This window comes from Podarcis pityusensis (genome assembly GCF_964106645.2).
Source record: "Podarcis pityusensis genome assembly, chromosome: 7".
NCBI lineage: Eukaryota > Metazoa > Chordata > Lepidosauria > Squamata > Lacertidae > Podarcis > Podarcis pityusensis.
Genome location: NC_138031.1, coordinates 58,505,261 through 58,527,139, shown reverse-complemented (window position 1 = coordinate 58,527,139; position 21,879 = coordinate 58,505,261). Strand labels below are relative to the sequence as shown.

The 21,879-nt window shown below is 41.7% G+C and overlaps 1 protein-coding gene across 3 annotated transcripts in view; it reads right to left on the bottom strand.

The window, feature by feature from the left end:
* RIPOR2 (RHO family interacting cell polarization regulator 2) overlaps positions 1-21,879 on the bottom strand; it is a 94,334-nt gene that overhangs the window by 26,945 nt on the left and 45,510 nt on the right. For 2 of the 3 annotated variants that reach the window (XM_081014125.1, XM_081014126.1), the window contains exons 2-6: positions 5,575-5,701; positions 3,750-3,905; positions 1,936-2,014; positions 1,252-1,275; positions 640-693 (exon numbers count right to left, since the gene is read on the bottom strand). In XM_081014125.1, coding sequence (XP_080870251.1) covers positions 640-693; positions 1,252-1,275; positions 1,936-2,014; positions 3,750-3,905; positions 5,575-5,701 — 440 coding nt within the window. Of the gene's footprint in view, positions 1-639; positions 694-1,251; positions 1,276-1,935; positions 2,015-3,749; positions 3,906-5,574; positions 5,702-21,564; positions 21,720-21,879 lie in introns of those variants that run through there. The other variant, XM_081014127.1, reaches the window with a different exon arrangement.

Below are 21,879 nucleotides of genomic sequence, written 5' to 3'. Positions count from 1 at the left end.
GGAACTTTGTGGTCCATGCAAGGTGTCTCTTCAATTAGAGTTGCAGTGCACCCTCGCCCTCAGGAATCAAAGCAATGCACAGGCACTCTCTCTAGGAACACTCTCATTAAAATGGCAATAATTTACTACTATTATATGAATTCGTTACCTAGTCAAAATGGGAAAGGATTAGCTAAATAGCATGCACATATTTTAACCTGAAGTGGATTTCTTTTGTTTAATATCTGCAGGTTCACTTGATGGCAGAGAAAAATGTCCTGTCTCCCGCTTAAGTCCCCTTGGCAGGTTTTCTGCTTAGCAACTGGGCAGAAAACTGGACTGCCTGTATCAGCCTTTGGAGCATGAACAGAACAGTGGTGCCTGTGTTGTGTTTGCTGGGCCTACCATCTCTTGCAACATGCCTCAGGGCAGTGCTATGCTGAATTGTTGGATGGTGGCAACAACTGGGGGCACATTGTGAACTCCCTTGAATCCCCACACCCCACTTGCAGCTGACATAAGCAATACCACCTAACCAAAACCTTCTTGAAGAGGTGCTTTGTGAGGAGATCTCTGTGGAATAAAGGAGAATGCTAGACTGGCTTTTGATAAATAGGTTAAGAACAAAGTTAAAAGCAAGATGAAAGGACAGCTGATTACCTTGCTGATGTGGAACTCCAGCTTTCTCATATATCTTTCAATTGCTTTCATTTGCTGCAAAATAAATTAAAAATAATTAGAATGGGAAGAATGACAGGCAATTGAGATGAGCTGAACTGATTTGGCCTTTTTGCAGAACTGTCATATTCTCCTGTCAAACCAGTTTGGTATTTGGAAGGAACACTGCCTTTCCTTAAAGGTGAATACTTTTAATTTCATAGCAACCTTTTTGTAATTAATAATAGAATCATGTACTTGAAAGTAGATTATTTTCTAAAAGAAAATGTAAAAATCAGTGAGGGTTTAGACAAAGAGGGGCTTTTCCAGCCTTTTACCAGTTTCCTCAAAATATAGTAGTAGAACTATTATGAAGTCTGGGTCAAAAACTTGCTGAGAGCAATACTGAGTTCATATCGCAATCCTCAAACCACTTTCTCTGAAATAATTATTCTGGATTAAAAGTTGCTGTTGCAAAATGAATGAATAAGGACTGATTATGCCCATCCTTCTACTGTCTCAGAAAAGTTCCCTTGCACAACTAATCATATGGTCTGCTGCCACAAAGACTGGGTTTAACATTTATTTTTGCAGATAAGTTGCAGATAGACATACCTTGTCTAGATCATACAGCACCCCCTGTAATGAATGAAATGAAAGGATTAATAGTTCAGTAGACATTCTCTCAAGTGCGATGCTGAATTGTTGTCTTGGGCCTTAAGTTAATTTAAGAAGGCAAGTTTTCCCTCCCCATGATGAAGCGACTTATGTAGCTGGCCCTGAAATGTGTGGATAGATCATGAAGACTTCTAAAAGTATTCAACAACTTTTGGATTTTTTTTCATCACCATATGCCTAGCAATGCAGGGTTTTCTGCAGCGCTGTTTGTGAGAGAACCACATGTAGCTTTGCACAAAACAGCAACTAGTAAAGAAAGAGTGAAACTGACCAAATGGATCTGCCTTGAGTGATGATGTGGATGGCAACACGGAACAGTACCAGTGTGGGTCAGGCACTACTTTGTGTCAGGGCCTTATTCAAATGTAGCACAGCTCCTAAAGTGTAATGCATTCCAGCGGTGAGATCATCTATCTGTGACAATTGCTACCGCATCATAAAATTACAATATCAGAGAGAAGGTTCTACCCAGACAGTACATTTTTAACATGTGGACACTTTAACACAAATGCCTCCTAGTCTGAAATCTTCGGTTGTGGAGACCTCATGGGGGGACTGTACCACTTGCATTACAGCTACCTGAACCTCCTTAATGTTTTGAGTCCTACAACAAAGACATACCAGCCGTGAGTTTCTTTTCATGTCCTTTAGCTGAGCAGTCAACTTATCCAGCTCTGTTTGATGCACTTCCAGATACTCACTGCAAAGATAACAAAAAGCGAAACATCAGCCCTGTTACGTTTCAGTAATGAAGTGCCGATTGCTGATTTCTGTGGATAGAAAAGCTGTTTTGCTAAGTTTTACTCTTGCCACGAACTGTTCAACCAAGTAAAGTTTGCTTAATTAACAGTGCAATCCTCTCCACTCAGAAGCATGTCCTACTGAATTCAGTCAGACTTGCTCACAGGTAAATGTGTACAGTGGTACCTAGGGATGCGAACGGTATCCGTTCCGGAGCCCCTTTCGCATCCTGAACAGAACGTTAGACGTGACAGCGCATCTGCGCATGCTGCATTTCGCTGCTTCCGCGCATGACATTATTTTGACTGTCTGCACATGCACGAGCAGCGAAACCCGGAAGTAATGTGCTCCGTTACTTCTGGGTCGCCGTGGAGCGCAACCCAAAAGCACTCAACCTGAAGCATATTTATCCTGAGGTATGACTGTATAGGATTGCAGCCTTAGAGAGCAGTCTACCCCCTCCCTTCAATCCACTACACTGGCTGAACAGTTTTTGGATGCAGCTGAGGTTTCCCTCTGTACCAGATTTTCTGGGCTTCACTGGTGGGGATGCGGGCAGTGCCTTCACCACCATGGAAGTCCCTGTTGCATCTGCCAAAAATATGGGCAAGTGAAAGCTAAAGTCAGCAGTATGTTCCCACCATGGTAGGCAGGGAAAGAGTGGAGCCGGTCTGGGTAAGGATCTGCACAATCTTAAATCAGAAGATGATGGGATGCTTTCATTCTTCTTACCTTTAAAAACATTTTAAAGTCAGGGGGCAGCTGGCCAGACATGCATATGGCCTCTGATGCTCATTTTATTATTATTTTAACATTAAATTTATACGCTCCTTTTCTATAACAAAAGTATGCTCAAGTATTATGCTTTTAATCAGCATTGGCAAACTGTTTTGTGTTTGTTTCTCTCTCTTAATAATAAAGAAAATGTAAAAGCAGTTGTAAAGCACATGGCAGCGGCGTAGCGTGGGTTGTCAGCACCCGGGGCAAGGCAAGTAATTTGCGCCCCCTAACCCCTAACCTGCCGCCGCTGCCAGCTTCTTCTTGCTGCTGCCTGGGCTGGGCTGGTGTGGTTCTCTCCCGTGCTCAGTGCTGCACTGGGCGGCCGCTGCACTGTCCCTCCCCCAGATAGCCCCTCGCTCTCTCTCCGCACCGCATGCCTGGCACCCACCCCCTCCACAGTGGGCGGCGACCCAGCGGCTCGGATCGGATTCGCACAGCCAGTACTGCAGTGAGAGAGAGTGAGTGAGCCAGGTAGGGGCAGAGAGCTGCGAGTGCGAGCGCGCCCCCCCCAGATGTTGCGCCCAGTGCGGCCGGCCCCCCCTGCACCCCCCACGCTATGCCACTGGCACATGGTGAGCGTGTGCACAAAGAGAACTGTGAACTGTGAGCTTCACAACTAAAGTAATACACACAGCTATCTAAAGTCACCCACCCCCTCGCCCCAAGTAAGTCCATTAAGTCCAGAGTCTAAAATCACCCAGCTGTACCACTGTGGCTGAACATCTAAAGATTCTGCAGATCTGCCCTGAGCTGCTAAGAGGAGAAGCAGGAACTCATTGCTTTGGGGGAGCTGATAAACCTATCTTTGACATCAGAAGTTAAAGTCTTATTCACTCCAGGGGGGCAAGAAGCTGTTCTTCTGCAGAGCAGTAAAGACACTTTTAGTGCTGCTCCAGACTTATAAAAGCTCTTACTCCAGTCCATTCTTTAAGGCCCTGTAAACCTCCTCCATCCTTTCAGGCTGAGGCTCTTTAGCAGCGCTGTTACTCTTGTGTCCCAGATTGTGCATCTTCTTCACTTTTGCCTGGGGTTTCTTGAGCACAGAGGAATTTTCAATAAAGGAGTTACACCTGCAAAACAAACATTAAAGGGGAGCAAGGGGTGGAAGAAAAGGTATAAATCACGATTATCTGGTTATCTCAAAGGAGCATCGCCTAAGGAGCTTTCCCTAACTTAATCTTTACCGACTCAAATAAATCTGCTTACTGTGCTGCCTGCCAGAGGAGGAAAAGTTTATGGGTTAATAGGTCTGAGCAAACATGATATTCTATCGGCACCTGATATTCCACTTGCAGAAATGTGCAGTGCCGCTGAATTTGATTTAATTCTTTTGATTTATTTAGATCTGCAGTGGGTCCCCTTGCAAAGGCTCAGTGTGAGTAACAATAGATTTAAAATGTATCCTGCAATGAAACTAAATAGAAGAAGAGAAGGGCAGGTTATTGCACTGTGGATCTTTCAGGTCGGTAACCACTTTGATTCATATTTAGGCAGGATGTAATTAATATTAAACAAAGGCACAATCCAAACGAGCTAAGCAGCTTGCTCTCTGTCATTTTAATAGAGCTCTTGCAGGAGACTGCCCTGGTGACTCACGTCAACCTGCAATGAGCTCATGATAGATGTTCTTTGCCTTTATGCTTTGTATGCATATGGAAAAAGTTAATATCAAGTAAAGACTATAAATAAAAAAGCAACCTGCAACAAGCTTAACCCTGGCCACAGAAACCCCCTTAAATGGGGGGTGGGGGTGGGGAGTTCTGCAACATTGCTGAAAAAGTTAATGTGTAATAGCCATCTGCCCCTAAGCATCATTAATACCAGAACATTACTATATGTGACGTAAACTGCAGGTGATATTCAGCTATAGAGACAAAAGGGGCACAGAAACACAGGATGGAGACAGGGACAACTTCAAGTTTGAGTGGGCCCTCAGCTAAGCACCCTCTGATGGGTTTCTGCCTCCATCAGTGGGGCCTGGTGGCCAGCATAGCTTTGGCAGCACCAATGTTTTGTTTATGTCCTCCATTTTCAGTTCCCACAATTTCCTCCATATAGTGCTGCCTTTGGCAGTGTGGACATTGTGGTGTTGTGGTAGCTAGACCCAGATGCTCAGCACTGCCCAACAATGCCAGGTTGCTGACTTTGATCCTAGGAAGAGGAGAAAAAATGGGTTGCTGCCTACTCTTGACTTCTTGCTCCAACCCTGGCCTACACTGCTACCTGTTTTAAAATATATATGTTAATTTCCATATTCTGGCCTTGTGGTGGTGAATGCGCACTGTCTTGAGAAATATTGCTGCAAACAGCATGTCTGAACCTACTAAGGCAGCAAAGAGAATTCATGAAGCAGTTAAGATTAAACTGGCTCTAAAGCAAATCAGACAATTTGACACATCTGTAAGGGAAAGAAAGGGCTAGACCCTGACTGCATTCCCTGTGGAATGGTTTCCTTTGTTTTCTTATGACTGCGTGCAACCGCTTCCCATCACCCATCCTCAATTGTGAAGCCGATGAAAAACCTTGCTGAAGTCTTAAAAGACATGATAGGTCAAGGAGATAACCTTTGGTAAAGCCAGAGCTGTTTTCTGTTTGCTTAATTTAAATTTCACCACAGTCAGGTCCATAACTGAGGCATCCTTTGCAATAGATAACAAAGGGATAACAACAACAGACCCCAACAAAGCTTCCCACCCCCTATTTACAAGCTGAAAGCCTGGCTTTGGAGCTGCTACTTGCCTTGATCTTCTTTCCTGGAGACCGCTGAAGCCAGCAAAGGATTGACTTCTAATAATCCCATTAGGGCCTCCAGGGGAGAACGAGTGTGATCCTACTGACATGATTTCTGGGAATCTGGAAGATATTCCTGCAAGGTAAGAGTAAGGAGGTCAGGTGCAATGGCAAGTTACAGGCAGGTTTAAGATACAGCTTCCCAAACTACAGCTTCAGGACAATAGATGGTAAATTAACTACACAACTCATGAGATCATTAAAGATATTCAAGTCTCTAAATACTAAAGTTGCATTTTCTTTCAGCAACAAGAACTCCCATTTTAGGACCAGAGGTATCTCCGTAAGTAGGAGACTGAGAAATGTATCCCTTTATTTCCATGGATTTCCCCCCTCTTTGACTCCTTTGCTCTCAGACACCCACGGAAAGTCTGCTGTGTCTCAGAGATCTTTGTGTTCCAAACAAAGCTGTGTGCATGCAAAGAGAACTTTGTTTCTTGCTCCTGAAAAATGAATTGGGCAAATGAACATGGATTATAGTACAGTGGTACCTCGGGTTAAGAACTTAATTCGTTCTGGAGGTCCGTTCTTAACCTGACACTGTTCTTAACCTGAGGTACCACTTTAGCTAATGGGGCCTCCCTCTGCCGCCGTGCTGCCACCGCACGTTTTCTGTTCTCATCCTAAAGCAAAGTGCTTAACCCGAGGTACTATTTCTGGGTTAGCGGAATCTGTAACCTGAAGCGTCTGTAACCTGAAGCGTCTGTAACCTGAAGCATCTGTAACCCGAGGTACCACTGTACTAGGCTAGCACATGTGTACTACTGACTTGGTGTATGACTGGTCATGGGAATGTAAAGTCCAATGTGCTTTATTGTTCTAGCTTGTACAAAAGTCTACATCCATTTACTAATTATATTGCTTCCCCACCCCTGTCAAAAGTACAGTGGTACCTGGGGTTACATACGCTTCAGGTTACAGACTCCGCTAACCCAGAAATAGTACCTCGGGTTAAGAACTTTGCTTCAGGATGAGAACAGAAATCGTGCTCCGGCGGCACGGCAGCAGCAGGAGGCCCCATTAGCTAAAGTGGTATTTCAGTTTAGGAACAGATTCAGGTTAAGAACGGACCTCCGGAACGAATTAAGTACTTAACCCGAGGTACCACTGTAAATGTGATCGAATCAAATATGAGGAATATTTGGGGCAACTGTCTGAGTTAGAAAAATGAGTAGAAAAATGAGTAGAAAAATGATTATCTGTATCAGAAATGAAACCTGGGAGATTACTGCCAGAGCCCTATAAGCAGAGGATAATTCAGAGGAGAAAGAAGCACAACAAACGAAGAGAAGTGTGGGTGCATTTAGAGGCTGGAAAGGTAGAATATTATCAGTGTGGTAATTCAGGAACCATAAGTAAAAGTGTGCAAACTGATTAACAAAAACTCTTTTTTTCAGTAATTAGGAAAGCAGACAATTTTTGCTCTTTAGTCAGAAGCTCTGAATTATGGAATTAATACAAAATTGTGTCTTACATCCAAATACTATGCATGCTTATTCAGAAGTCTCGTGTATTTCACCAAGTACTTATTGGTGCTGCTGAAGAACAACATCTTGAGCTTAAATGTTTAAAGAACTAAAAAGTACATGAAGAAAATTCTGTATCTGATTATTTTAAACATCAAGGTACCTGAGCCATACCAGGAGGAAATTTATAAACTTTGGAATAAAATCAAAACTCTTTCCATGCCTTAGTACCTCAGAACTTCCCTTATTATAATAATTCAACAAAACTGAATTATTGTGCCCTTGAGAAAAGTTTCCACTGAAACACAACAGAGAACTTACTGACTGTTTTATTAAAGTTCCCTATTTTTATTTTTTTATTTTGAGGCTTTACTCCTTCTCTCTCTCTCTCTCTCTCTCTCTCTCTCTCTCTCTCTATGGTATGGGACTGTCCTCTTTCTCTCATTTATCTATATCAGCACAGCAGCAGAGTGTTGAACTTCTTCAGTTCCCATCTAAGTAAAACAAATGCTTAAAATCAGGACCAAATACAGGTTTCTGGGCCCTGCACAAAGTGAAACCACTGATTGCACCTGAGAGCAAAGGAATCTGAATTTCTCTCAGATCTAGGAAGCTAGAAATGAAACGACAGCTCTGTTATCTTAATGTGCATTGACATCATTTTGCAAAATGAGATATTCTACTTTTGTAATTGATTTTTTAAAAAAAATAATTAAAAAATAAAATACGATTTACGCAGTTATTAGCCACATACTCCAAATGTGTTCAAAAGGCGAAGCAATGGGAAGGTGGGAATTACAGACTGATAACTGTTGACTTTGCCTAGGTTATGTTAGAGGAGTTACGAACCTTGAGGATGAACTTAAGAGATTGCTATTAAGGAAAGAGCTCAGAAACAGTGGCAGGCATATGGGGTTCAGTGGCAAAAACATTATACAGCACATCAAACAGCAGAAGGATAGCAAAGACTAGTGTTAATTATGAGGAGTTCATTTACATATGATGAGCTGCTTCTTAGTCAAAAGCCTCATCCTGTCAAAACAAAATAACACACTGCCAAGTTAATATATTCCATCAGGTCCTTGTTAATGCACACAGGAGTCAAAAAACCCCAAAACTCTGTTATTGTGGAATGCGTATGTGTGCCAATCTCAAGCAAGATAAATCATGCTTCCAGCAAATTTAAAGATATTTTTCACTAATCACAATTAGGAGAAGAAGGGAACTTAAAATTCTGGTGACCAGACTGATTAAACCATTAGGGTTACCCAAGAACAAACCTTGGCTACAGCTCATGCTCCCCACCCCACCCCACCAAAGCGGGGAAATCCATGGACCCTGGTTTGGATGGAACGCTAAGCCAAACCATGGCTTGGCTCTAGGTAGCACAGCAGCAAGAGGGCTGTGGAGGAGTGAAGTGGTTGCAATTTCTGCTGTGAGCACCTGCATGCCTTGCTCACACAGTCACACTTAGCCCCCACCCCCACCCCGCACCACCCCTCCGCTCTCCATCAGTAAGTGCCAACAACCCTTTACAAAACATTTAATCCAGGAGACAAAGAAAAATATAACACCACAAGTATTTTCAAGACTGCACTGTACATTTTACACACTGACACTTATGCACTGGGTTTTCTACTGAGACTAATTTTGAATGTGTGTTAGAAGACACTGCATGCTAATAGAGGACTTGTTTAAGCTAGGGTAATACACCTGTGCTCTAGCACAAAGGTTGCACACTATTAAAAGCATCTGTAGCTCATGAAAAAAACATTTGCTCCCTGACTTCCTTATGCAAAAGCAACTGAAGCCAGTTACAAATTCCCATTGACCTTAGTGGATGTAAAGTATCACCAATACTATAAATGCCATTTCCTTTGGAACACTGCAACTCCTTATAAAGCTGAAATCACCAATAATGATATGAAAGAGAACACATTCCAGAAGGCTGCAAAAGATGCTAAATGGTTTAAGGATGAATGATAGTTTTTAACATTGGGAAGAAATGCTGAATAATGTTGGTGTTTTTTTTTCATTCTGCATGATCCTCAAGATGGATTCACTATGAAGGGAAAGTAATTCTTCACCCAACACACAGCTGAATTATGCAATTTGCTACCACAAGATGTAGTAATGACTAACAGCCTGGATGGCTTTGCACAGGGGATTAGAAGAATTAATGGAAGATAAAGGTATCAAAGGCAAGTAGCCATGATGGTGGTATATCACCTTTAGCATGAGAGGCAGGGCACGTCTAAATGCAAGGTGTTGAGAATCAGAACTGGGGACGGTTCTGTTGCACTGTGGGTTAAACCACAGAGCCTAGGGCTTGCCGATCAGAAGGTCGGCGGTTTGAATCCCTGTGATGGGGTGAGCTCCCGTTGCTCGGTCCCTGCTCCTGCCAACCTAGCAGTTCGAAAGCACATCAAAGTGCAAGTAGATAAATAGGTACCACTCTGGCGGGAAGGTAAACGGCGTTTCCGTGCACTGCTCTGGTTCGCCTGAAGCGGCTTAGTCATGCTGGCCATATGACCCGGAAGCTGTACGCCGGCTCCCTCGGCCAATAAAGCGAGATGAGTGCCACAACCCCAGAGTCGGCCTAACGGTCAGGGGTCCCTTTACCTGTGGCACATATGTCTCTTGGCAGGCTACCACAGACATCTGGTCAGCCAAGGTGAGACAAGGATGCTGGAATAGATGGGCCTTTGAGCTCTCGTTATGTTCTGATGAATGACTTTCTATAAAATAAATCCCAAAACTGCTGCCCTCCTGATAGATTTAAGTATCATTTATGATGCATGGGAAACCCACAAAATAAAATTTTAAAAAATGTAGAGGGACAGCTTTCATTTGGATTAATTACATCAGGATAGAAATAGGCAGGCTTTTGACTTACACAGAACTATTTGTTAGGCAAAAAGAAAGGGTTGTGGGTGACACAGCGTGACATGGAGAGCAAGGTCAGTCATGTTTTTTTTTTTTTTATTTTGTCAGTAACTTCTGACAATAGTGGCCTAGTATCTTTTTCAGTTCAAATTGATGAGCAAGAAGTTGCATATTACTGTAACGGCTCGAGAACATGTTATCTGAGTTCAGCACATTGTACTTTATATTAAGAGTGATACAACATTTGAACTGGGAACCATGACACTGTAAAAGAGGTAGCAACTAAGTGCATTCATTCAAAGAGTCAGCATACAGCCCTGCAACTAACTCCCAGGGTTTCTGCAAAGATTAAAATAGAAATTGGCATTTGGTTGCTCTTTGACGTGATGTAAGGACAGAATGGACATTCAACCTTTACTTATATAAAGCAAATATATTTTTAGTATCAGGCAGATTTCAAAAATCCCTGTGTGTATGGAGAAGGGCTTCCAAGTGGTTTTTAGGATATCTAAACTCACCATAAACAAAGGCACCGGGAACTAAGAGCACAAACAAGAATAAAAGAAAAAGACCAATGTTTATACTGTAAAGCTCATTCATAACAGAGGTCATGCTAGCAATGGGATAAAACCAACTATCCAATGAAGTAGTTCCATTTGTGCAGTGGGATTTTCTCTCCCACTGCGTTATCTCTGCATTCAGCCCTTAACCTCCCCAAATCTGCTCTAGAGGGTTGAGGAAAGCCCCAGAACCCATTTAGGGGACACGTGGGTGCAAGTCACCCATAATTCTTGGATTCCGTAAAAATCAGAAATAATCCAGATTTGACTAAACTGTGCCAAACATGGGAATCTCTGGGCTCAGTTTATGTTAACAAGGAAGACTAGCCTGGCAGAGCTCGCTGAGTGTGGGTGGTGAAGAGGACAAAAGATGATGATGGCCAGCCATTAACCCATTGACGAAAGCTATCAACAGGACAAAAGATGCTGCTGGACACAGAGGGGGCAGACCCAGCCAGTTGAGAGGGAGTAGTTTCCAGGGATACAGTGGGTGATGAGGTAAGCAAACAGGAAAAAGTGTCCTTTTTGCAAGCTGGAGAGGTGGGAGGCCAGAGCACAAGGCAGACAGTCTGTTTATGCTATTGCGAGGGCTAGACATGTTCTTTGGGGTCTCTTGGAATCCATGGCTGCAGCAGTGGCAGGAACCAGACTTTCTTGGGTTGTGAAAGCTCTGCACTCTCTCCATCTAGACAAGGGTTGTATGTATGTGTAAATAAACCACGTATCATAAACACCCCAGACTCTGCTGTGCCTCATTGTTCCCAGGGTCTATACATAGACCCTGGTAAGTGCAACTGCAACCCCTGGAATCCCACACTGCTCATAGAGATTGAAGTGGAATGTTAACACTATCTATTAAACCGCAATCCAAAACCAGAACAATTCATGTTCCAAACACCTGGACAAACCAAAACATCTTGAGCCTTTGTTAAAAAGTGGCCACTGTGGTGGGAAGGCTGAATGCTACCTGGGAAGGAGTTCCATAGATGGAACATAATGAAACTGAATCGGCAATTGGGCTTAGTTAGATCGGCATTTTAGGAATTAGGAATGAATTAGTTTAGATTTTGCCCTATTCAGGTTACCCTTCGATGCAGTCATGAGAAAATTTGGGCCTGCCAAATGTTGCTGAACTACAACTCCCCTCAGCTTCAGCAAGCATGGCCAGTGATCAGGGATGTTGGAAGTTGCAGTTCAGCACACCTGCTCCAATGAAAGGTGCATGGTAAGTCTTTGCCTCTGGGACTTCAATTTGACCATTTTCTGCTAAATAAAGTTTGTTTCAAATCCATAATATGCCTCTGCTTACTGAGGAAAATATTTTAAAGCTTCATTTATATATATTTATCTTAAAGTGCTTGTACATAAATTCTTGTTCTACAAAATATTTAACTTGAGGCTGAAGGAACCACCCATAATGTGCCTTCTATATAGCAAAGTGTTGAATGAAGAAACCATTTTGTTTAGACAACAGAAAATGCTACAAAATTGTAACTAATGTATGATTGCAAATAGCAACTTGCCTAGTTGCCTATAATGAGTAAGGCAGCATCTTAGATAGGATAATTTAAAATGTCTTGTGATGTGAACATGGGTCTTTTCTGCTAACCATAAGCTCTGCAGTTCGATAACTCTATGTATCTATACCTAGGACAACTGCTTACACAGAAAAACCAAAGCAGACTGTTGAATGATGCTGAACATGTTTACATAGGAACTAAGAAACATTATGGGGGAAGGAATGTGCAGAGTGATTGTTCACGGGGAAAAATACACGTACTGAGAAGACACTATTCTGTGCATGCCTTTCCGTCTTTTGGTTTCTATGGCTGTAGTTGAACTTGTGCTTTACTGTGACTGTGTTCAGCTGCTGAAGCTCTCTAAACTAGTTAAATATATTAATTCTGAGTTCTTTTTCCATTTCCACACTTCTGCTTTTAGTTAGCAGAGAGCCTGAGGACAGGATTTGTTTTGTGAATGGATTTATATCCCCCTGCCCAAATGCTTTAATGTGATAAATTGAAGGGGCTCCGCTGGTTCCATTGCTTATGCAGATGTTTATGTTCTGTTGATTACAGACTAATTAGCAGAATTACAAATGTAAAACTCAGGGAAACAAAATCCTTCTGAGAGATTTGAAGAACTGAAAATGGTACACCCATTTACATTTACATACACTATAAATATCTTGAGCTGGTCAAATTCAGGTGTCTGCTACAGATGAGGTATGTGCTCCTGGAGGTAATTCTAATAATAGTAATAATAATAATAATAATAATAATAATAGTAATAAGTAAATAAAAATTTAAAAATTGTCCAGTAGCACCTTAGAGACCAACTAAATTTGTTCTGGGTATAGGCTTTTGTGTGCATGCATCAGACCAACACGGCTACCTACCTGAATATAGTAACAGTAACAGTAACAGTAATACCCTGCCCATCTGGCTGGGTTGCCCCAGCCACTCTGGGCAGCTTCCAAACACATATAACTTTCTCATCTACATGAACAGATGGGCCAAAATTCCACATGTGCAAAGGGATATGTGTACATAGCTGTCTACTCTAGTGAAAAAATGTGGAAAGAATACCTATACAGGAGCTTCAAATGCACCCTGGTATAGCCTTAGGTCTCTGGTTTGAAGAGATCAGATCAAACTGATAATGTCGTTAAGGAGACAGATGTTGGACTAAGCTCTGAAGTGACTACTGAAGACCTGAAGATTACCCAAGGAACAAAATCACAACACAAAGAATAACAACTGAGTGACATTCATTCTGCTCTTCTTCAGCAACAGCACATTTGTTGTCCAAAATTGTAGATGACATGTTCCTTCAGGAAAGATTTATCATATCATATTTGAAGAGGAACAAAAGATACCTTACCATTAGCCAGAAACCGTACCATCGCCTTCAAGGATCCTCAAAGCAAACCTACTTCCTTGAAGGAAAGGCCACAGAGCTGAGACACACTGGCTTATGCAAGTTACCAGCATCTGTGTCCTTTTCAGTAAATCTTTAATAAGAAGTAGAACAGGTTTGAGAGAAGATCTTTCATTCTTTTGAACTTTTCCACTGCTGCCATTTGTGTGTCAGGAATGCTGTCACTGCGATTGTACAGGGGCCCTAAGCTTATAGAATGATAAATCTAAGTTTGCAACCTTCAAGGCGCCTTAACAGCTGCTGGAAAAATTAGAAACAATTTTGCAAAATCAAATGTGATATGCTGCTATGGGAGTCATCCACAGCTTTAGGGCTATTCCAGTCATGTATACCTTGCACTGAATTGTGCCTGTTCCTTTCAGGATTCCCCTGATGTTTTTTTCCTCCCCACAGCAACAAATACCATCCATGCAACAGATTTTGATTGCCAGGAGACATTTGCACATAGTGCAAAGCTGCAGTCCTGCACATACTCATCTGAGAATAAGCCTCATTGAATATAATGAAAGTTACTTCTGAGCAAACATGCATTGCAAGTTGTTTTACCTCTACTTTTTTACTTGGCTGAATTGAATAATCCATTTTGGGTGATTTTACAGCAGATGCTCCAGTCATGTGTTTCTGGCCAGTGTTAATTGGGAAGGGCCGTGTCAATGGCAAAAATCAATAGTCCATGCAGGAGGACTCAGGTTCAGTTCTTGGGGTCTCCCATGTAGAACTGGAAAGGCTTCTGTCTGAAATTCTGAAGAGCCATTGCCAGTAAGTGTAGAGAACAAACAGGGGTCACCAACCTTTTTGAGCTGTGGGTACATTTGGGGACCTGTGGAAGAGTTGTGGGCACCACATTAAAACACACAAACAAACCAGTCACACACATACATGCACGCTCATTCTTTGCCATGGCCTTTGGTCTATGTGGGGCACTGCAAGACTCCATCTTGTCTCCCATGCTTTTTAATGTTTACATGAAGCTGATGGATGAGGCCATCTGGAGATCTGGGCTGAATGTCATCACTATGCCAGTATCACTCAGATTTATTTCTCGTTTCCATCCTTCAATCTCAAAACATGGTAGACACCCTGGACTTCCACCTGAAGCTTGTACTGGAGTGCATGGCAATGAACAAAATGGAAGTACACTTGGTGAGATATCCAGTGGTTTTGGTGTAAATGTATAACAAATAAATAATGAAGCAAGAGCTTACACTGGGGTGCATTAATCATCCTTCTCTATAAGTGTTTTGTCCATGGGTACTCATGTACTTCTGCTCATCATAACACACTTTCTATGCAACTGTATCCACAAAGAGGGCAAATGTCTGTGAGCCAGAGCCCAAAGGAGATTATCTGGAGACCACATTGAACCAGCGCTTGGTCTTGCTGTTTTAACTTCTACATACATAAACTAAAAATGCAAGTCAACCTAAATCTTGTTGCAATAAATAAGAGCTCTAGACACTTCATGGCTCCTAGATGTCGCAAATGGCTTCAGAACTGGGTAATAATGAGTCTGGTCTCATTATTTAAATTTCTGCATTTACTTCAAGTTGACAGTTGGCCTTCAAATCTGTCCTTATTCATTGCATTATATGCGCTTGTGTGTGATGTACAGTTGTGGTTTAAAAAAATAAGATTGCATTAATGGTGCCACCCAGTGGGCTATATGCCAACTTAACTACAGTGGTATGTGGAGCTGTGTCTGAGGCAAGTGGCATTGTGATGACTGAAATGGGTTTAAGATAGTGTGTGTGAGGTGTCTTCAGTCCTACTATGACCATGTGTGTTATCATCCATTATCATCCACTCAACAGCTTCCATAATACTTAAGCAACTTGAGCAGCAATGACTGTTGTTCCCAGTTTGATATATGATTCAGCCAAAGCAGTTTCTGAAACTTTACCACAGAAGCAAAGTACCGGATCTGGACATAGAAAACAGTGGGTGTAGTAGAGGCAATTCACACAATCAATTTTTCCATATGAAAACAATTCCAACAAAATACGTTCATTTTGTGGAAGTGCAATATTTGAAGTTACATATATGGCCGGTAGGTACTCCCATGACAGCTGCTTCTGGAACAGATGGTCCCAAAATCACAGGAGTTTCTGTCAAGATATTCCCAATGTTTACCCATTACATTTGTTCATGCAAGCACATACAAGGGGACAATTGGGAATAACATGAGTATTTTGTATAGTCCAGCAGCCCTTACTGCTCAAAACTGTTGGGATATGGCAGCAGGTCGATAGATGTGATGTCAGTCTTCAGATGCAGTAATTATTAAGAACACCTTGCAAAAGCTGGATGACAGGAACACACAGACTACAAAAAGGTGGCCAGTTTTCTCGCTGCTTGTTCTGAATCAGTATTATAATGCCACAACTGCTGGTGTTGCCAATATACAAGTGTCTGGGGCTCTGAAGATTCTTTCCTGATCACAGCTCTCACTCAACAGGTACAGAAAAAAAGTAAAATATGGAAGCGTTAGCTGTGAAAATGGGGAAAACAGGTGCAACCATGAAGGGAGCAAAATCTTTAGGCCATTTTTCCAAAGAGGAGAATTGCACTTTGGGTGTAAATGCTAATACATGCTATTGTTAACAGATTTAGCAGCCAGTGCATGTGTAAAATACAGCTGATTTGCATACAGATTGAGGAGGAAAAACCAGGGTGTGACTGGATCAGCAGCTGACAAGAGAAACCAAGATAAGGCATTCTTTGAAAAAGTGACTATCTCCTAGTTTTTACTGTCCTAGAAACTAAACAGATCAAACGATCAAATCTTGGGCCATACCCGAGACGAATAAAAGGATGAATGGGGGATATATTATCCCTTCCTTATGCTTTTGCCACATTTGCATAATTTGCTTGCTAATCAAGCATTAAAAAATTGAATTATGTGTGTGCTGGCTGCTTATTGTGTCACTGACATTTAGCCTGATTTAATGATATTGCTTCAGGTTGAAGATGATGAAGTTAGACTTCTTTGCCTGTGTCAGGAAAATGAAACCAACATTTTAAGCTCTGGCTTGTGCTGGCAAAGGAAGAATCCATATTCCCAGGCTTACCAGTATACAACACACTCTCAAGCCCAAGACCTGTTAAAAATATGGGCGGGGTGTTTCTTTATCTCTTTTACTGTTCCTCATTTTGCAGGTCACAGTTCCTCTTTACAGAGTCTGGATCAGGGAGAAGCATAAAAAGAAACAATTAAAGATATTGCTGCTATTACTGAATACTGTGGTAACGGCCTATGAAAGAACCAAGACAGGAACCCTAAAACACCTAAGTTTCATTAAAAGCTAATGGGAATTAAGACACATAAGCTGAATCACTATAGCCTTTTATAATGTAACTAGCTAGATTTTGGGTTTTAATTTTCTCTGAAATGTAGTATTTGGGCAAGTGTCACTGAAGATAAGATTGGGTCCTTGATTCAGTAATTATGCTCAAGCCTGTTAATTTAAAAGCAATACACTCCATTTGAATTGCAGATTTACAAAAGCCTTCAAGTTTAAGAGGCTGGCACCATATTCTGCACATCACAGGATTAGTAATCACTTAAATCTTTTCAATATAGAGACATAAGGATAAACAAAGCTTGGATTAACCAGATCTGACAGCATTCGTTATCACTGAAAGACAAAAGTAATTATCATATATCTCCTTTCCTTGCTTACATTAAATCTGTATGAATTAGTAATAACCACTTCTCCCCCTTTCTCTCTCTGACCACATTCAAGCTTCATTCTAAGCCAAAAATCATATAGCTCACTATGCATAAGCGAATTATGTCCATTTTGCTCCTCTCCTCTCCCTGCCCCACCCCCAATAGTGCACAGAGGAAACAAACTACAACCCTTGGCTTAGTGTTATATCTAAACCAGAAATCATGGTTTGTATGGCTCCAACAAGACACTATCCATCAGCAAGAACAAGCACTAATCATACTTGGCTACAAACCAGAATTGGACATGGTGCGGTGAAGCAGCTAAGTAACTCAATTATGAACCAGGAAGTATCTAGCTCCCTTATCACCTCTGCCATGACATCTCTGGTGTTGGACTTAAGCAACTCACTTTCTTATGGCCTAGCAACTTCCTCCCCCATCTGCAATATGGGATAATAATACTATTGCAACTTATAGAGGTTTCATAAGGATTGCAACAGGGTGATGTATGTGAAGCTCTTTTAACATTTGGAAGATCTTTATAAATGTTAAGAGTATGCATCATGCTAAGGCGAAACTATGCTTTCCTATTCTGATTTGTGCAAAACACAGTTTGGCTGTTAAGTGCAGGCTTTGGTTTGCATAAACAAGGGAAGTTGAGCAAACATGACAGAAAAACCTAGAGTTGGTTGACCTTTTTTTTAAAAATATGTATATTAAAAAAAGGCTGGGCACCCAAAACCCCCTACAGTTCACTAAGAGAACCATGCAGTGAACATACCTTGAGGCTGACATTATAACTGCTTCAGCAGAGCTACTGCACTTCCCATCTACTTTGAGGAATGCCTTGCCTTGCCTGTGCACGCTTGGAGGGCACTGCTGCGTTCAGGTCCTTCATTGTCTATTTTCAGCTGGTATTTTTCGCTGGTTCAGTGCCCACAAACACAAGGGGTCTATCTTGCAAACAGAACAGCTTAGCATGGCAAATGAAAAATAACCGCAACACACAAACAGTTCACAAGTGAATGGTATTCTTTGCTTTGGCAGTTTGCAAAGTGTTCTCTCTGTGTCTGTCTCTCTCTGGTTCCATGAAATTTAATTTAATTTTAAAGTAAAGTTAGAAGTACAGGCAACAAAAGAGAATACACAGCAAGATCACTGAAGAAATAACTCACTGATTACAATCCTTAGTATACAATGGATATGCTTGTGGGATGACTACAGCAAAAACAGCCTGAGGAAGAGCCTCCTTTTGGAAAGATTGGATAGGCAAGTTGTATAACGTGTGTGTGTGTGATAAGAATAATTGTCAGGAAACATATAGACATCTGGAGTTGATTAGAAACTAATCAAGAGTTTTGAGTTTCCACATAGAAAATAAACAGAAAGCATGATGCCAAAATATCTGTTTTTAAATTAGGATTCCTTGCTTGCTGTGTTTGCTGAGAAAGTCTGTATATAATCATAGCCTTCCAGATTTTCTCTAATCCACAGTTTTGGAAGAAATGGAAGGCAAGTCCAATGCCCATCTTCTTTTTCAATTATTACAACTTCTCAGCTGCAAGTAGTCACTTGTGACAGTCATCCATTCTCCTTAACTCCTGTGGAAATGACACTGCTTCTTATCTAGAGTTCAGTGCAACAAGAAGCAATGAAGAAAAGGCTGCTGGTATAGGTACATGATCACAGTGTTAGCAGTTCCATTCAGGTTGATATAATATGAAGATCTGTCAACATGTATGAATGATCATGTCCAAGGCTGTGCTTCTGATCTGTCACTCTGAGTGTTTTGTCCCCTGGGGCAGCAGACAGTGGAGCAATTGCAAAACAGGAACCACAATTTATGTAGATATAATAGCCAGGTTCAGGTTTACTTCAGGGCTTATTTTATTCATTATTATTATTATTATTATTATTGCCCACAGTCTCTTCAATGGGAGATCTTAAAGAGATCTTACTAGTATTACTGTTCCCAAGAATTATTGAGCAAGGACAGAAATGCCCAGGTTGGGACATCTGAATGCCAGTATAACGTTACAAGCTATTATTGCAATTTATGGTAGGTACTTAATGCCAGTGGTAGTAGAGAAACCACCATTTCCCAATGTTCAAAGTTATTAAGGGAACAAACGTGCCTTCTTCTCACAGGAAGGTTGCTTTTCTGCGACTCAGAACAAAGTTCAGATTCCTTCATAGCCTGGTTATATTGGAAGAGGTTTTTGGAAGGAGATACTCAGAAAGCATGACCCTAGTTTTGCCATTAACTTTGTACAGATGCTGGTGGGTGGTGCGCCAAACCTTCTCCAAAGTTACCACTCCCCTTATTGCCCTCTCCTCCATGCTACTGGGGGAGTGTAGAGCAGGTGGTTCAAAGAAGAAGAAGAAGAAGAAGAAGAAGAAGAAGAAGAAGAAGAAGAAGAAGAAGAAGAAGAAGAAGAAGGTTCCTTCCTCTACCTGGCATGCACCCAACTTCCTCTTGATCATGTTCATCAAGCTGTTTCAATTCAAGAGAAGGAAGAGGCAGGGGCATAAGAGTAAGAAGAGGAGGAGGAGGAGGATGCTTTTGTGTTCCTGTTCCTGTCTCGCCTTCCTGGTGATTCTGCCAAGCCAATGCTCAGAATTGGTAGGAGCAAGAGAGGGCTGGCAAGTTACTTTGTGCCAACCAAAGGGGTTGGATTTGGCCCGTCGACCAACAGTTGCCAACCTCGAGCTGCATATAAAACAATGTGTCTTAGCCAGGTCTGGCAGTCAGCACAGAACAGTTACCCTAAGTGGAAAGGAACTTTCTCTCTTCCCATGCCACCCTCACTGAACACATCCCTGCCTTTGTTAATTCAGAAAGGAAGGTCTGGTTCTGAATCCCAATTAGCTGTGGGCAAATACAAGTAATAATGTTTCTAATTGGGACTGTTCTTTGCTGAGGTCTCCTGGTGTGTGGCAGGCAGCAGCGAAATGATGTGAAAGCAATGCTTTTGAATATGTAGCTTGGGGGGGGGGAAATGAAGACTGGCATTTTGAAGGACGCATGACAATGGAGGCTATAACCACCACTAACACTACAAGTATTTTCCCAAAGGCAGGAGAACACAAAAGTCATAGGAATCAAATATTGCACAATCAATTCCTTTAAAAAGTACAGACTATTGCAACTCTGTTTCAATGCAATGCATTTGCTTCAACTTTGCTCAGATGCTATCCCCACACCGAATGGAGGGGGGGAGTGCAAAAAGCTTTTATCCACATTGTAATCAATAATATCCTAAAGGTTTGTTTGGACAACACACATAAGGAAAGCCTGAAATGTTTCTGGAAGCATGATTTAAAAGTGCCACTCAGTGATAAAGCAATACGCATACATTTCTCTCTAGAAAAGCATCCTTGTTTTCAAAGAAAGCATAGTATATGGAAGGGACTTCTTCAAAGACAAGTCAGGGCACAATCCACGGAGATGTTCTGCTACTCAAACTGTGCTGAAATGAATCGGAGCTTGAGCAGGATCTTTTGGCAAACTGACCTCAAGATGTGCAAAAGATTGCTTTAAGCTCCTTCAAACCCCATGAGAGTGCTCCTGAAAATGACAGGGTTGTCAAGGGGCACTGAAGTGCTATGATAAGTGCCAGCTCTACGGACTTGTAAAAAAACAAACAAACAAGGCAAGGATCTGTAAATAACATTTACAGGACTATAACACTCCAAAGTCAGGAAAAAGCCTTTCCACTCAGGAACCAAGGTACATCTGGCAACATTACAGTGGGGTGAAACAACAACAACTGATTTTTATCAGTGTAGCCACAAACCTTACTGAAGCCACAAACTAAACTGAAAATACAATCTTGATTACTAGACAACATAAAGATTTCAAATATTTGTTTTCCTTCTTATGATACCTGTGCTTCCAGGCTTTTGGAGGTAGGTTAGCACTCAGCGTGAAAAGGCAACTTTGCTAAACTCAGTAGAATCATTTCACATTATTAGCTTCAATGTTACACACCAGTTATATATTTCCATGTTTTACTCCCTTACTCAGAGTACTAATCAGGCTCAAGATTCTGCTGCATTTAAAAGAGAAGCATCGGACTAAGGATTTTGAGACACAATTAATTCAATAATATTTCACTCTATAGTACAGAGCCTAGCCCTATACCAACGCAACTGCTCTGAAATGCCATGCCTGGCGGATTTAATGGGGACAATACTATTTAACAGTTTAGCAACAATTTCCTTAAGCAACTGACATCCAAATGTTGCAAAGAATCAGTGTTAAAAACAAACCATCCTGTAATAACTTTATGACCAGAGACAGATGACACAAAAAAGCACAGGACGATATAAAACACTACAATATTTGGAAAGAACATGCAACAATATTAGTCCTCATGAGTCTGAAAATTGAAAGGGGGAAGGGGAAAGCACCCACCTAAATGCACAGACTCAGACGTATGGTAGGGAAGCTGAACACACTGGTTTGCAATCCCAAAGCTCCTCTTCCACAGTCAATCCTCATAACAGCAGCAATAGGATCTGAGAAGCAGACTGTACTGCTCTCTACTGTGCAGCCAGTAGTGGCTTAGTTAGTGTTTCTGATTTAAAGAAGGGGGGGGGGGGGAGAGAGAGAAAGACTGAGAGGGGAGGTGGAGCAGGGAGAGAGAGCGAGAGCGCATCAGTTACCAGCTTGCTCTCAGTCATTAGCTGCTCTGACTCACTCTTCTGCCAGCAGAAGCATCTACAATTC